Source organism: Ammodytes marinus (assembly GCF_949987685.1).
Source record: "Ammodytes marinus genome assembly, chromosome: 2".
NCBI lineage: Eukaryota > Metazoa > Chordata > Actinopteri > Uranoscopiformes > Ammodytidae > Ammodytes > Ammodytes marinus.
The window spans coordinates 36,543,605-36,561,259 of NC_137231.1; the positions used below are offsets into that span (position 1 = coordinate 36,543,605).

Below are 17,655 nucleotides of genomic sequence, written 5' to 3' on the forward strand. Positions count from 1 at the left end.
CACATCGCACATTAAAAAACTTGACATCCACTTGTTCTGTGAATTGAGCTGCATCGTTTCACCGTGGCACTTCCGCGAAATTCATCCGTAAACAGCGATACCTATACAACTCCCGCACCGAACATCCCACGGTCAAAAACTTTACATCCGCAGATTCTGCGGAGTGAGCGGCCGGCGCGGCGGTTGACGACGAGTTGCGTCGGAGGCTTGGCCCCCGGTAAAAACTGCTTGCAGTTCTAGTTAGGGGGCCAAGCCCGAGCAGGAGCTGGGACCGCGTTTTGCACAGCAACGCGGTTCCCAAGCCCTGCGGGGCAGGGAACCCTATTGTTTTTGTGGCGATTATTATTATTATTATTATTATTATTATTTGTACCTCCCTAAAACTGCGTGCACAGCCCAAACCGTAAAGGGTGCAGACATGCCAATTGCATGACTAGATCCAGGTCCGTCCGGACTACGCGTACGACAAAAATTCAGACATGCCGGCCACTAGGTGGCGCTACAACGAAGGAAAACGCGTGTGGGGTCATAACTCCCACACCGAACGTCCCACAGTCAAAAACTTTATATCCACAGATGCACTGGAGTCAGCTGCATCATTTGGCATAGGCCACGCCCATTTGCGATATAATACATTTTTCGCAAAATCGCGAAAACTGCAAAACATATTTTTTGCTACTCCTCCCATATTTCTTGGACAATTGACACCAAACTTTGCACAGAACATCTACCGACCCACACGGAAAAGATTTTTTCGAAAGAATTTTGATCCGACCATCGATAACGAAACGGTAGCTCTTTGAATATTTGTTGATTAGCTACGTTTTACGTAGAAATTCATAAATCCAAAATCATAAGTCGGATCAAGTCCAAATTTTAGACATATGTTGGGGCTACCCTTAATTGCGTTCAATAAAAGATTTGGAGAATTTCGCCATAAGGGGGCGCCATAAATTAGGAAATTTTATATCTCCTAATTGGCCAGAGGAATTTTCTTAAAACTCACGGGAAACCATCAAGGGTCATACACGGGTCTATATAAAAAATATGGCCAAGAAATAGTAATGTTTAAGGGACTTTTTAATAAAATTAGATTTTTTTTTTTCCGTCAAAGAAAAAAGGCGGGAATGTTAGCATGTCCATTGACATTACATTGTGCAATTAGCTCCGGCGGCCATTTTGGCAAGGCTGACAATCTACTTTTGCTCATAACTCGCCAACCACACATCGCACATTAAAAAACTTGACATGCACTTGTTCTGTGAATTGAGCTGCATCGTTCCACCGTGGCAGTTTCGCCAAATTCATCCGTAAACAGCGATACCTATACAACTCCCGCACCGAACATCCCACGGTCAAAAACTTTACATCCGCGGATTCCGCGAAGTGAGCGGCAGGCGCGGCGCTTGACGACGAGTTGCGTCGGAGGCTTGGCCCCCGGTAAAAACTGCTTGCAGTTCTAGTTATTATTATTATTATTATTTGTACCTCCCTAAAACTGCGTGCACAGCCCAAACCGTAAAGGGCGCAGACATGCCAATTGCATGACTAGATCCAGGTCCGTCCGGACTACGCATACGACAAAAATTCAGACATGCCGGCCACTAGGTGGCGCTACAACGAAGGAAAACGCGTTTGGGGTCATAACTCCCACACCGAACGTCCCACAGTCAAAAACTTTATATCCACAGATGCACTGGAGTCAGTTGCATCATTTGGCATAGGCCACGCCCATTTGCGATATTATAGATTTTTCGCAAAATCGCGAAAACTGCAAAACATATTTTTCGCTACTCCTCCCATATTTTTTGGACAATTGACACCAAACTTTGCACAGAACATCTACCGACCCACACGGAAAAAAATCACTTAAAAGAATTTTGATCCGACCATCGATAACGAAACGGTAGCGTTTTAAATATTTGTTGATTAGCTACGTTTTACGAAAAAATTCATAAATCCAAAATCATAAGTCGGATCAAGTCCAAATTTTAGACATATGTTGGGGCTACCCTTAATTGCGTTCAATAAAAAAATTGGACATTTTCGCCATAAGGGGGCGCCATAAATTAGGAAATTTTATATCTCCTAATTGGCCAGAGGAATTTTCTTAAAACTCACGGTAAAACATCAAGGGGCAAACACGAGTCTATAGAAAAAATATGGCCAAGAAATATTAATGTTTAAGGGACTTTTTAATAAAATTAGATTTTTTTTTTTCCGTCAAAGAAAAAAGGCGGGAATGTTAGCATGTCCATTGACATTACATTGTGCAATTAGCTCCGGCGGCCATTTTGTCAAGGCTGACAATCTACTTTTGCTCATAACTCGCCAACCACACATCGCACATTAAAAAACTTGACATGCACTTGTTCTGTGAATTGAGCTGCATCGTTCCACCGTGGCAGTTTCGCCAAATTCATCCGTAAACAGCGATACCTATACAACTCCCGCACCGAACATCCCACGGTCAAAAACTTTACATCCACGGATTCCGCGAAGTGAGTGGCAGGCACGGCGCTTGACGACGAGTTGCGTCGGAGGCTTGGCCCCCGGTAAAAACTGCTTGCAGTTCTAGTTATTATTATTATTTGTAGTCATCTAAAACTGCGTGCACAGCCCAAACCGTAAAGGGCGCAGACATGCCAATTGCATGACTAGATCCAGGTCCGGGCCGTGTACGCATACAAAAAAATTCAGACATGCCGGCCACTAGGTGGCGCTACAACGAAGGAAAACGCGTTTGGGGTCATAACTCCCACACCGAACGTCCCACAGTCAAAAACTTTATATCCACATATGCACTGGAGTCAGCTGCATCATTTGGCATAGGCCACGCCCATTTGCGATATTATAGATTTTTCGCAAAATCGCGAAAACTGCAAAACATATTTTTCGCTACTCCTCCCATAATTTTTGGACAATATACACCAAAGTTTGCACAGAACATCTACCGACCCACACGGAAAAAAAAATTGCTAAAGCATTTTGATCCGACCATGGATAACGAAACGGTAGCGTTTTAAATATTTCTTGATTAGCTACGTTTTACGAAAAAATTCATAAATCCAAAATCATAAGTCGGATCAAGTCCAAATTTTAGACATATGTTGGGACTACCCTTAATTGCGTTCAATAAAAAATTTGGAAATTTTCGCCATAAGGGGGTGCCATAAATTAGGAAATTTCATATCTCCTAATTGGCCAGAGGAAAATTCTTAAAACTCACGGGAAACCATCAAGGGGCATACACGAGTCTATATAAAAAATATGGCCAAGAAATATTAATGTGTAAGGGACTTTTTAATAAAATTAGATATTTTTTTTTTCCATCAAAGAAAAAAGGCGGGAATGTTAGCATGTCCATTGACATTACATTGTGCAATTAGCTCCGGCGGCCATTTTGTCAAGGCTGACAATCTGCTTTTGCTCATAACTCGCCAACCACACATCGCACATTAAAAAACTTGACATCCACTTGTTCTGTGAATTGAGCTGCATCGTTCCACCGTGGCACTTTCGCGAAATTCATCCGTAAACAGCGATACCTATACAACTCCCGCACCGAACATCCCACGGTCAAAAACTTTACATCCACGGATTCCGCGAAGTGAGCGGCCGGCGCGGCGGTTGACGACGAGTTGCGTCGGAGGCTTGGCCCCCGGTAAAAACTGCTTGCAGTTCTAGTTATTATTTGTAGTCACCTAAAACTGTGTCCACAGCCCAAACCGTAAAGGGTGCAGACATGCCAATTGCATGACTAGATCCAGGTCCGGGCCGTGTCGGCATACAACAAAATTCAGACATGCCGGCCACTAGGTGGCGCTATAACAAAGGAAAACGCGTTTGGGGTCATAACTCCCACACCGAACCTCCCACAGTCAAAAACTTTATATCCACAGATGCACTGGAGTCAGCTGCATCATTTGGAATAGGCCACGCCCATTTGCGATATTATAGATTTTTCGCAAAATCGCGAAAACTGCAAAACTGACTTTTCGCTACTCCTCCCACAATTTTTGGACAATTGACACCAAAGTTTGCACAGAACATCTACCGACCCACACGGAAAGAAATCATGTAAAAGAATTTTGATCCGACCATGGATAACGAAACGGTAGCGTTTTAAATATTTCTTGAGTAGCTACGTTTTACGAAAAAATTCATAAATCCAAAATCATAAGTCGGATCAAGTCCAAATTTTAGACATATGTTGGGACTACCCTAAATTGCGTTCAATAAAAAATTTGGAAATTTTCGCCATAAGGGGGCGCCATAAATTAGGAAATTTCATATCTCCTAATTGGCCAGAGGAAATTTCTTAAAACTCACGGGAAACCATCAAGGGGCATACACGAGTCTATATAAAAAATATGGCCAAGAAATAGTAATGTGTAAGGGACTTTTTAATAAAATTAGATATTTTTTTTTTCCATCAAAGAAAAAAGGCGGGAATGTTAGCATGTCCATTGACATTACATTGTGCAATTAGCTCCGGCGGCCATTTTGTCAAGGCTGACAATCTGCTTTTGCTCATAACTCGCCAACCACACATCGCACATTAAAAAACTTGACATCCACTTGTTCTGTGAATTGAGCTGCATCGTTCCACCGTGGCACTTTCGCGAAATTCATCTGTAAACAGCGATACCTATACAACTCCCGCACCGAACATCCCACGGTCAAAAACTTCACATCCGCAGATTCCGCGGAGTGAGCGGCCGGCGCGGCGGTTGACGACGAGTTGCGTCGGAGGCTTGGCCCCCGGTAAAAACTGCTTGCAGTTCTAGTTGTTGTTGTTGTTGTTGTTGTGTGTGTGTGTGTGTGTGTGTGTGTGTGTGTGTGTGCTTTGCTTCCCACTTGTGTTTCTTGATACTTGACACACTTTCTTATTGCCCTGCTGGAGGAGCCCAGGACTAAAGGATCTCATTGCCAGAGACTGCTCTGTAATTGTTGTTGTGCATATGACAATAAAACCATCTTGAATCTTGAATCTTGATATAAACACACAAAACCATTTAGGTGTGGCGTTAAGGGGTCAATTATTGAATCTTTTAAGTTGTTAGGGGCTCTGTGGATAACATTTTGGCTCGAACAAGAATCATCTCCGACTCGCGACACCTCCTCCTGCTTCTGCTATTTGGTCTTTTGTTATTGTTCTATTTTTACCCAAGAGAATATAGGTGGAACTCCCTGCTTGGTTTCATTTTAACTGTAGTGGATATACATAGTCAGAGAGTGAGTCACACAGAGTCCACACCCAATCAGTTTGCACTAAGTGGACCAATTAAATGTTCTCAGCACAGCAAGTTAATTAATGTGAATCAGTGCCAGTATGTAATTGCGCTACGTGTTACCGGCATTGAGTTGAGACACACCCAGTGATCAATATAAGAGCGGCTGCCTCAGCTCACAGACCGACAGGTGAACAGACCGACAGGTGAACAGGTGAACAGACAGACAGGTGAACAGGTGAACAGACAGACAGGTGAACAGACAGACAGGTAAACTCCTTCCCATCGCAGACGGACAGCAGCGATCGCCACCATGACACCAGCCTTCTTCATCCTCCTCTGCCTCGCGCTAACGGTATTTACACTTTTCCACTCCTTTGTGATTTTCTCTACTTATGACATCTATAGCAGGATGTACGTCCTGGGATTTCTCTATTTTGTTATCCCGGTAAAGGGTTTTTACTGGGAGTTTTGTCTCAACCAAGCTAAGGGTCTAAAGGCCAGGACACACCGGTCTGACTACATAAATCATGTTTGACAAAAGTGCGTGTGCGGAGATCAGGGGCCTATCATGTGCCAGGAAATTTGGGTTATTTTTTAAATAACATTGTTTGGGGCATAGAAGATCAGGTGCTTATATTGAGTCATTAAAATAAACAAACAAAGACTTTAAAGAGAGAAGGATCTTCGGGATAAGGGATTATTAAAAGAATTCCCAAAGCTGACTAGATTTTTTAAATCTGTTCTTTCTGCTTTTTGGTAATTCTGTGCCTCCAAAAATGATTCAAGAAAAAATTACTAAATAGCTCACATGGACACATGTGATTTAGCCTTAGTTTTATTCTCAAAGTGCATTAGATTGATGAATTTTACTTTAAAAGGTTCAACATTTTCTTGAGGGGGAGCATTTCCCCGGACCTCCCTAGAAGGTCCAGGGTCCCCACCACAGTCTCCAAAATTCAAACTCAAAGGGCATGTCGGCAAACCAAGATCTTCTTACAAAAAGTAATTTGCCAAGCTGAATAAGCAAAAACTAGTTATGATGTCAAAATGTGGTCACAGCCCAAAAAATTGTTGGGAACCACTTGGCTATACAAATAAAACTGATTTGATTTGATTTACACTTTTAACCCTTCTTTTTTCAGTCAAATCTGTCCTGTCTTCAACTTCAGAAATGCAAAAAAAAGGTATTTATTTTTAATTGGAACAGGATTTTATGATATCTTCAGTAAAAGCTTTAAAAACAAAACTATTTTTTTTACCATTTAAGTCAATTCTGAAGGTCTCGAAACAAAAAAGTGACATCTGTGGTGTTAGGGGGGTCAATTATGACTCGGCAAAACATGACAGTCAATGTCAAAATTAGACAGTGTAATAATAACGCTTCATGACATGTTAACGAATTGTCCAAATAGCTTCACTTTACTTCAGGCCAACATAAACATTCATGACAGTATAATAAAGGTCTCATGACAGTCAATATCAAAACCTTCCACATATGACAGTTTAATGTAATCTTACAACATAAATCAAAATAGTTTCTTTACATTTTATTATTAAGCCTACTATTACATGTTTATGACAGGTCATGTTATTGGTTAATGTCAAGTCGACATAACCAAGATATTTTGTCTTCATTAATGTCAGGTTGTCATTACAAAGACACGGACAAGTTATTTTGTCTTAGCTTATGTCAGGTTGTCATAAAAAAGAAATCTCATACAATGTCAATGTGTCATTAAACGTGACATAATTTACCGAATGACACTTTATGACAACAGTCATAACTAGGGCTGTCAAGCGATTAAAAAAAGTAATCTAATTAATTACAGGCTCTGTGATTAATTAATCTAAATTAATCACATACTTATATGACACTTTTATACCTGTTTGTAAACAGCTGTATAGCCTACTACAGTTTGTTTCTCTGTCTCTCTCTCTCGCGCGTGCGCTCGCTCTCCGTCTCTCGTAACTTCTGTCTCCTCCCCTCAGCCAGCTTTATACATGAACTAGCGCCGAATTTTCTCAAAAACAAGCAGACAAAATTACGACTTTCCATCTCCCACAACAGACAGCGCTGCACTGCCACCATTTCGTAGCCTACTCGTAGGCAAAAATATTGACACACACACACACACACACACACACGGGGCGGGTGCTAGACAGCTAGCAAACAAAATTGGAGGAAGATTGAGAGATAGGCCTACTGTTTTGAACCTAGCCTACATTGTTGCACCCACTAAATCAATAATGCACGGACACTGCGGAGAATTAAGTAAGATGTCTTCCTACCTTCATGCATCCCATAAACCGTCCATAGAGCCCTCGAGTCGGCCCTTTTCCCCTGCTTCTCTCTTTACCTTTCTCCCTTCAACCCACGCGCCCGGCCCGGCGAGCTACAGGTGCAGCTCCGCACCACTTTTGCACCGGGTCAAAGGGCATTATAGAAGTGCGATTAATCTGCGTTAATTTTTTTAATCGCATTAATTTTTCTGTGATTAATTAATCGAAATTAACGCGTTAATTTGACAGCCCTAGTCATAACCATTCATAACCATTCATAATGTTCATGACATGTGTCATGACAGTGTAATGACAGTCTTATGTCAGCCTTATGACAGCGTTATGTATACACCTTCAAATAAAGTGTTACCCATAAATCTACAGATGTCACTATGTCACTATAAAAACTTTTTTTTTCTCTTCTGGATTTCTCCATGCAGGTTGATTCACAAACGACCCAAACGACCCCAGCCAGCCCTGTGAGGTTTTCCTGCGGTGGCACACAGTGCCCTTCTGGTCAGGACTGCTACGGCCCCAGATTGTTATGTGCTGAATAATATGTACTTGCCCTGATGGGTCTGTTTCTCTCACTAAAATCTGCCCTGTTCTTCTGGGGCCGTATTCACAAAACATTTTATCTTAGCGCTAAGAGTACTCCTAAGGAGCACTAAAAGTTCTTAGTAAGGAGTAATTTCTTAAAACCTATTCACAAAGCTGATAAGACCAACTTTTACTAAGGAATGGGAGGGACTCCTAAACTAAGACTAGAGGGCGTGGTTGACCCTGTTGCTATGGATGATGTCATGTTCATTCCTTCTATGCCCACAGTGATTGGCTGAGAGGGAATGAGTCCCTAAGAGTGAATTTATGATAGAAACACTGTGGGAGATATCCATATTGTGTCGCTGTATTAAAGTAAAGAGTTTTTTTTATACAATTAATGACAAGTGACACTGATTTAACATGAAACCAAGATACTGCAGGGTTTCCCACACCTTCGTTCACAATTAGCCTACAATAGCGCCACATAGGTCTATTCATTTTAAATGTTACAATGATTTGAATCGGAAAAAATATCCTCATTGAAGAGCTGCACGCCATGCACTCACTGTATTTCTCTCAACGGCGGACTATGCAGCAATAGTCAGACAGCGACAAACCAGGAAATTCACAATTTAGAAACAACAGCCGGCGAAATCGTAAAGTGCATGCGGAAGGAAAAAGGCGAGACGTGCAATTATACAGTAGCGGACCTGTGGAACGGAGGAGATGCTGCGAAGCGCCACATATTCTAGTAGGAAATTAAATCCAAACGTGACACCAACAGTAACTTTCAGTGCATCATAAACCCAAAGCAACTGCAGGTAAAGGAACTTAATAAATATTTTTCTACATAAATATAGCCTAATATATATAAATGTGTCTATACTTTCTAAATATAGCTTTACTAAGATCATTAAACCCTTACAGCTATTAAAGGTACCTTTTATAAAGCTCACTAGCATTAAATCTCTCCAAAACACCATCAAATGGTTGTCTGTGATTTACTCTTAGTGACTTAGGAGTCCTCTCGAGGACTCTTAGCTTTTCATAGATTTAGGAGCTAGTTTTAGCGCTAAAATGCTTTGTGAAATACACTTATCGTAAAAAGTTAGGAGTCCTAAAATTAGGAGTGAAACGCCCCTTATTTTTAAGAGTTACTCCTAAATCAGCACGTTAGGACCTACTCTTAGCCTTAAAATGTTTTGTGAATACGGCCCCTGATTGGTAAATCCTGATTAGCTTGACTAACACAATGCTGGACAGATGCAGACATTACCGTATGGTGCTGTAGGCTTCTCAAAGTTTATGTAAACACCAAACCTGTACAGCGTGGGGTCAGACTCATACATTAAAGGCATTCCTGGTCCCTAAGAGCTTTTCCCTGAACATGAACTGGGCTCCCTAACAAAAGACTATCAACTGTACTTTTATGGTAATTTATATTTAACCAAGTTCTGACCTTCTTAAAGTCAACACAGAATTTGCTCTAACACACACACAAAGACGAGACATTAGCCTTAAAGGGCCTGTATGTAGTAAAGCATTCTGTCTGTGTTAAACCATAACGATAGAATGTGTTATATGAGCAGATACCTCACATTAAACATCCACCATTCCACATGATGTACCTTGATGGTTTTGACACAAAAAGAGTTTGGTGTATATTTAGTTTACCATTTCAAATATTTTTTCTTTCCTTGTAGAAACTTCCACAACAGAGATGACTACTTCACCAACAGGTCAGCTTGTTTGTGTGGTGTAAATGTTGTTGAAGCTAAAAATACATTTATACCCACAATGCCTTCTTCCCACTGTAGGTAAACCCAGTTTTCCGGAGTCAGAACTGCTCGATTTAAGCAATGCAGCTCAGGGTTCACTAACTTCTGCACATACAAAATTTGACAAATAATTGGTTTTATTTTAGTCTTTTCACTACACAATTGATTTCCGGAAAAACAAAATGTTGAATTGATAAATACAGACCAGTTATTTAATATAAAAAATACTGGTTTTGATATAGATTAATTAATAACGGTTAAAATAAATACGATTCCAAAAGGGCTCAAGAGGTTCACATACTTTCAAGCAGCACTGTATTTAATTAACCATTTCAAATATTTGTCTTTCCTGGTAGATCCTTCCACAACAGAGATGACTACTTCACCAACAGGTCAGATTGTTATGTTGTTGAAGCTCAAACTACTTTTATACCCACAATGCCTTGTTCCCACTGTAGATACACATTCTGAGCTGATGAAACATGAAACATCCACCATAACATTTCAAATATTTTTCTTTCCTGGTAGAAACGTCCACAAGAGATTTCAATACTTCAAAAACAGGTCAGATTGTTATGTGCTAAATAATATGTACTTGCCCTGATGGGTCTGTTTCTCTCACTAAAATCTGCCCTGTTCTTCTGATCCTGATTAAATCCTGATTGGCTGGACTAACACAATGCTGGACAGATGCATACATTAACGTATGGTGCTGTAGGCTTCTCAAAGTTTATGTAAACACCAAACCTGGCATGTCTGAATTTTGTTGTATAATAACTAGAACTGCAAGCAGTTGTGAACAGGGGCCAAGCCTCCCACACGACTCGGGATCGGGCGTCGCCGTCCGCGGCGCCGGCCCCTCGCTTCACGGAATCCGAGGATGTACATTTTTTGAATGTGGGATGTTCGGTTTGGGAGTTATAGACCAAAGAGCAAAAAAAAACACAGAGAAATTGTTTTGCAGTTGCGATTTTGCGAATTATCCTTAGCGGCTTAAATGGGCGTGGCCTATGCTTAAAGATGCAGCAGAATTCAGTGAATCTGTGGATATAAAGGTTTTGAATGTGGGATGTTCGGTGTGGGAGTTATGAGCAAAAAGAGATCGTCAACCTCTCCACTGTAAAAAATTGGAGAGGCTGTCAATATCTCCACTGTAAAAAGAGACACTGTTTTTAATTTGTCGCCCACATTAATATTTCTTGGCCATATTTTTTGTATACTCAGGTATGCCCCATGATGGTCTCCCTTGAGTTTTAAGCGGCTAGTTACGAGAGAACAACTTTTCCCGTTTATGGCGCCTCCTTATGGCGAAATTATCCGATTTCTTTTTTGAACCCAACTAAGGGTAGCACCAACATAGGTCTAAAATTTGGACTTGATCCGATTTATTATTTTGGATTCATGATTTTTTACGTTAAACGTAGCTAATCAACACATATTCAAAACGCTACCGTTTCGTCATCGAAGGTCGGATCAAAATTATTTTTGATGATTTTTCTTCGTGTGCGTCTGAAGATGTTCTGTGCAAAGTTTGGTGTCAATTGGGCAAAAATTGTGGGAGGAGAAGCGAAAAGTCAGTTTTGGCGATTTTGCAAAAAATCTGTTTATACGCAAATGGGCGTGGCCTATGCCAAAAGATGCAGCTGACTCCAGTGAATCTGTGGATATAAAGTGACTGTGGGATGTTCGGTGTGGGAGTTACAGCCCAACTGATGCATTTTAGAAATAACTTTTACTACTTTTGTTTTGCTTTTCTAGGCTGCTTGCAAACGGGTGAAGCAGACGTATTCTTCCTGATCGATGAATCGGGAAGCATTGGGCCCGGCGACTTTAGAGACATGAAGAATTTCATCCTTGAGTTCATAACTAACTTGCGTGTTGGACCACAGCATGTCCGCGTGGGCGTCGCCAAATACTCAAATTCACCAAAGTTAGAAATTGATGTGACAGACCATTCACATTCCAAGACATTGGAGAAAGCCGTCGAGGCTATTGTACAAAACGGGGGCGGGACACAGACAGGAAGAGCACTGGCATTCATGGGCCCACTCTTTACACAAGCAGAGCAAAGTCGAGGTCAAAAAGTCCCACAGTTTCTGGTGGTCATCACTGATGGACAATCCGGTGATGATGTCAAGATTCCTGCAGAAACACTCAGAGCACAGGGAATCACTGTCTACGCCATTGGAGTGAGAGGCGCAGTGGAGGCTGAGTTGCTAGAGATCGCCGGCGATCCCAACAGAAAATTCTCCGTCAATAATTTTGACGCTTTGAATCCCATCAAGGATGACATCATCAGAGACATCTGTTCTACAACAAAGGGTAAGGAATAAATGGTTTGGACTAGAATTCAAAGTGCAGGTCTAACATATTTTGTATTTGGCAGTAAAGGGCAACACACACCACTTGATAGTAGAGAGCATGTGTGAACTAAAACAATAATTAAGGACGGAAATGTGACTGCATCCCAGGATGCCCTTCCAGCAAATAACCAGACATCTGATGTCATGACCTTTTCGTGTTCTTTTCTGACAAAAATTCCTGTCCGATCCGAGGAAAATGTCACTGTAGTGTTGGATGCATTGCCTTGTCTGCCACACATGACACCTCTTCTTCGAAGGGGTCATGTTGCATGTTTACACATTATCTGAATAGCTGTAAAGTATGCATCGCAAACTGCGTCAAATACCAGAAAATGCTGCAAAAACTCCAGTTGGAAGATTATGTGTGATTAAGGTGGAAACATGTTTTAATAATGCGACTTAAGATTGGAAAACAGCCAATGCCATTTGACGATTATTGCTTACCAATCAAAACTAATATGATAAGCGGTTGCTTGGGGGGCCCCCTCTTTTTTTTCACACAAAATTTCTCAGATTTCTCAGACTTAATTTTTCTCTCAAAGTGCACCAGATTCATGCATTTCACTTTAAAAACATTAAAAAAAAATCTCCTGGCGGGGCATACCCCCGGACCCCCCTAGGAGGGTCAGGTTATCAGCCGTCATATATTTTCACGCATCTGGACATTGGAGGCACTAAAGGGAAAACACTGGGTGTGGGGATAACATTTAACAAGGGGCAATAATTTGGGCAGCGCTACGATTGGAGAGGGGCCCCCTGATCATATTCCGCTTAGGGCCCCATGAAGGCTTGGGCCGGCTCTGCTTATAGGGCCTATATGTAGTAAAGCATTCTTTCTTGGTTAAGCCATAACTTTAGAATGTGTTATATGAGCAGATACCTCACATGAAACATCCTCCATTCCACATGATTTACCTTGATGATTTTGACACAAAAAGAGTTATAATTAATTTAACAAAAATGTTTTCTTTCCTTGTAGAAACTTCCAGTGTTGGGAACGTTACTTTAAAAAAGTAATTGAGTTAGTAACTGAATTACTTTATAATAGAAGTAACTAGTTACCAGGGAAAGTAACTATGTGCGTAAGGCCTACTGTAAGAAAAAAGGCACATAACCTTTGATAATTATTGCACATAAACAGACAGCAAGATAAGAGGTTTATTCTGCACTTCAAGCAGGCTATTTTGTTCTCAACAAAAGTAAACATTCTTTGACGTTAAACAGCTGTTGCGACCCGCGAATCGCAGCTGTGTAATAACGTGCATAAATTATAACTTATAGGCTAATAGAGATCGGGAAACTCCAAGTTACCTAACGCCGTTATTTGAAATGGCGTTATTCCCAACACTGGAAACTTCCACAAGAGAGTTGACTACTTCACCAACAGGTCAGATTGTTGGTGTAAATGTTGTTGAAGCTCAAAAGGCTTTTCTACCCACAATGCCTTGTTCCCACTGTAGATAAACAGTCGCAGCTGATGAAAGATTAAACATCCACCATTCCACGGCAGCCTTCCCGGCAGCGCTGCCTGGAAGGCTCCTTTGGGGCACAAAACACCAAATGCTGATGAAGCTCAAAATACTTTAATACCCACAATGCCTTGTTTCCGCTGTAGATGAACCAGAGTTGGTGTGTGGACGGGAGCAGATGCGTCTGACGGTCTCAAAGAGGATCCTGGAGGAACAAGGCCTGAATGGTTTCTCTGCTCACCTGGTCGACCCGCGCTGCCACCAGCAGCTGGACGGCAACAGGACCATTTCCTACCTGGTGGATCGGAGGAAGGTCTGTGGAAACCTGGTTAAGGTCAGTGAGAATCAAGAACAATTCAAGGCACTTGTCTTTAGAAAAAATTCCACACAAATGTCGGCGCCCCGCTTTGTGCACTGCTGCATTGTCATGTTGGAACAGGAAGGGGCCATCCCCAAACTGTTCCCACAAAATTGGGATTAACTTGACTGGCCTGCACAGTGTCCCGACCTCAACCCGATAGAACATCTTTGGGATGAATTAGCTGCAAAGGGACCGACGTCATATTAAACCCTATGGAATAAGAATGTGATTTCACTTAAGTTCATATGCAAGTCAAGGCAGGTGGGCCAATACTTTTGGCAATACAGTGAAAATAAGCCTCAACAAATGTCAAACCATTGTGTCCGCTCATTGTCGTTTCCAGAACAACGGGACCCACGTCACCTACTCCAACACTGTGTTCGTGTTCCCCTCCAATCGGTCCAACGCATCGCTCTCTGTCCCGAGGTGTTTCCCGTTCTCCTGCGTCTTCCCACTGGATGACATCACCAGCCTGGACGCCGCCATCGGAATCCAGCCGGCGTGAGTTCACCACATTCACCGCGTCACAATGATTTACAAGCCTGATCAGGAGCGTATCAATATTCCCAGGGCTCAATGTTCCTAGACTCAATGTCAGGGTAGTATGTATGTGTGTTTGTGTGTGTGTGTGTGTGTGTGTGTCGGTCTCACTCCTATCCTGTCCCCTAACCCCTAACCACCCAGCTGTGATGTCTGAACCCTGATACCCAATTTCAGGAACATCCTATTTGGTGCAATACAAACCTGTGAACATTGGGAAGTCCAGCCTGTTCTCTGACCTTCACTTTCTTTTCTCTCCGGTGGATCAGTCTGGACTTTCTCCATCGATTAAGTACGCCTCTAAAAGTAAACTGAAATAAAATCATTACAGTTTTGTTTGTTGTCTCTTTGCAGGGCCTGTCAATCGAGTGGGGAGGGTGTGGTGAGTTCAGGCGATCCCACCAGAGCCTCCATGACTCTGTACACGAGGCCAGACTTTAGCGAGGCGATCCCGGCCGGCCCCGTCCGCCTGCCGCTTGGCTCCGCTCTGCACGTCGCTGTGTCCGTGAACAACACCGAATACGACGGCTTCGGGCTGCTGCTGGAAACCTGCTACTTCACTAACTCTCCCAACGCCAGCGACCCACGCAAACACTTCCTGATCGAGAACAGGTGAGGAACAAAGTCATAATTTGGGGCGACTGTGGCTCAGGTGGTAGAGCGGGTCGGCCGATGAGCGTAGGGTTGGCGGTTCGATCCCCGCCCTGCCAGTTGTCAAAGCGTTAAACTCGACATGGACCAAATCTGCCGGGGGATGCCCAAAAAAAGTTTCAACATTTTGTAAACTTATTTCCTGTCATTCTAAATAATTTAAAAAAGGATTTAAATTGTTATTGTTATTTAGATTGATGATGTGTGCCTTTCCTGGAAAAGAAATTTCCTTTTTTACTTATATTTTTATATCAATATTTTGGAGTGTACATTTTTTGAAAATTTGAATACTGGGGGGATGTGTCCCTCTCAATGAATATTATAAATACGACCCTTGATGCTAGAAAACAACAGAATATGAGCTGCTAGTCCATGAGCCGGGGGGCTTGATCGCTATAAATCGGGGGGACAAGCACCAAATTATAGAATATCGACAATATCCCTACCATGAGCCTAAACCAGATATACACCGGATTCCAAAAATGCAATTAATCTTAGGGGAGTTAGTATCTTCATGAGCTGAAAAAAGTGATTTCGCTACCAACCCGTCACTGCTATCATGATTTTTCTAGTACTAGGGGTGTATACCTTGCCAAAAATCACCTCAGATGATACCGATGGCCCAAATGTGGGGCCCTGGCTCATGGACTATACTGTACTATCTAATAAAGCTTGAAATATAAGTAATTTGAGCTGCTGTGTGATTGTCTCCTCCCTCCAGGTGTGCTGTTGACCGTCGTCATGTGCAGGTGCTAGAGAGCGGTGCTTCTCTGCGAGCTCGTTTCTCTGCTCTGCTGTTCCTGTACCACGGGACCTATGAGGACGTTTACCTGCACTGCAGCATCAGCATGTGTGACCACAGCAGCGCCCCCTGCAGCCCCGTGAGTGAAGTACACATGAAGTCAATGATTGTATTAATTTGTGATTTTCTACTATTATTCACTCACTCACTCACTCACTCACTCACTCACTCACTCACTCACTCACTCACTCACTCACTCACTCACTCAAACACACATATGCTGCAAAATGTACAGAAAAATTATGGGGCCAGTGTCAAGTTTTTAATAGTCTTATCTAACATGGGATTCGACACATATGTCTATAATATATCTTTGTGAATAAACTATAAAATGTTCTTGTCTGTTTTTAGAACTGTTCCAGGCGTAAGGCTCGGTCTGCAGTCTCCTCCGATCAGCTGGCTGTTGCTGTCGGACCAATCAGCTGTGAGTATTTTCCGTTAATAAAAACAAATCTGTTCTTCATTGAAACACTCCCTGCGTTCCAAATCGCATACTCTTTCTTTTTTCTATTCTACATACTACATCTGACCATAAAAGGAATGTAGTTAGGATGCAGTAGGCATACACTTGAGACATACTTTTACTTGTTTATTTCATCCTAACATGGCTCCTTGATCTTGCCTCTTGCTTTTATATCTTTTTTATTGTGGGTCAGAATCGCCAAAATAGGAGGCAGATTTTTAACACTTAAAATCTTGCTGGATGAAGTAGGACATCCGGGTACTTCTAACCATCCTAAATCTGGCCACAAGAATCGGGACATTCTAAATCTTTTTTTCTACATACTATATAGTAGAAAGTATAGGGATTGTGACGCAGCCTTGGTCTTTAGGCTCTGATCGATAAATGTTTCTCTGTTTGTGTCTTCAGGGTTTTGAGGAGCAGAAGACGACGTCGCCGCAGCTTTTTACTTTTTTCATTTTAATCATGAACAGAAAATCAATGTTGATCAATGTAACCAGATATAATCACAAGACGGGTTTACATGAATAATAATAATAATAATAATAATAATGGATTGGATTTATATAGCGCTTTTCTAGGCACTCAAAGTGCTTTACAGGGTTCCAGGTTCCATTCTCACTCAGTCATACCGGTGATGGAAGCGTGGCTGCCACTCAGCGCCTACGGCCCCTCAGACCACCACCTCAAACATACAGCAGTCATACACATCCACACATGGACACTTATATTCAGATTAAAAACATTTCGTCAAGACCAAAGCCAACCAAACCGTTCCGTTTAAAGTCCTTATTCTGAATTAAAACGATAAATTGAATGAGATTACATTGGGTTGCTGAGCGGTGATTTAAACTTTTTAGTAAACCGATCAAAAGAAAAATAGTTCCATGTAAATGATTAAAGCCGATTAGCTTCTGCTGTTCTGAGCCCGCTTACTAACTGGACCTCGTCGGATGCAACATTTTTAATTTAAACTCTTTGATATTTTAGTCTCATTGGAGGGAGTGTAATGAAAATCAGGAACAATTAACAATTTTAGATATTTTTTTGGCATTTTCAAGCTTTATTAGACAGTACAGAGTTGAAATGGGGAGACAGAGAGAGAGAGAGAGAGAGAGAGAGAGAGAGAGAGAGAGAGAGAGAGAGAGAGGGGGGATGACCTGCAGTA

General features: G+C 41.9%; 1 protein-coding gene across 1 annotated transcript; it reads left to right on the forward strand.

The window, feature by feature from the left end:
• Positions 1-11,877: 11,877 nt before the first annotated feature.
• On the forward strand, positions 11,878-16,944 carry LOC307257435 (uromodulin-like; the record flags this gene model as incomplete). Its single annotated transcript, XM_080036669.1, has 7 exons — positions 11,878-12,160; positions 13,817-14,004; positions 14,375-14,532; positions 14,926-15,183; positions 15,944-16,103; positions 16,376-16,448; positions 16,896-16,944. The coding sequence occupies 7 exons, from the start codon at positions 11,878-11,880 to the stop codon at positions 16,901-16,903; spliced, it is 1,128 nt and encodes a 375-aa protein (XP_079892795.1). The 3' UTR covers positions 16,904-16,944.
• Between the last annotated feature and the right edge of the window lie 711 nt (positions 16,945-17,655).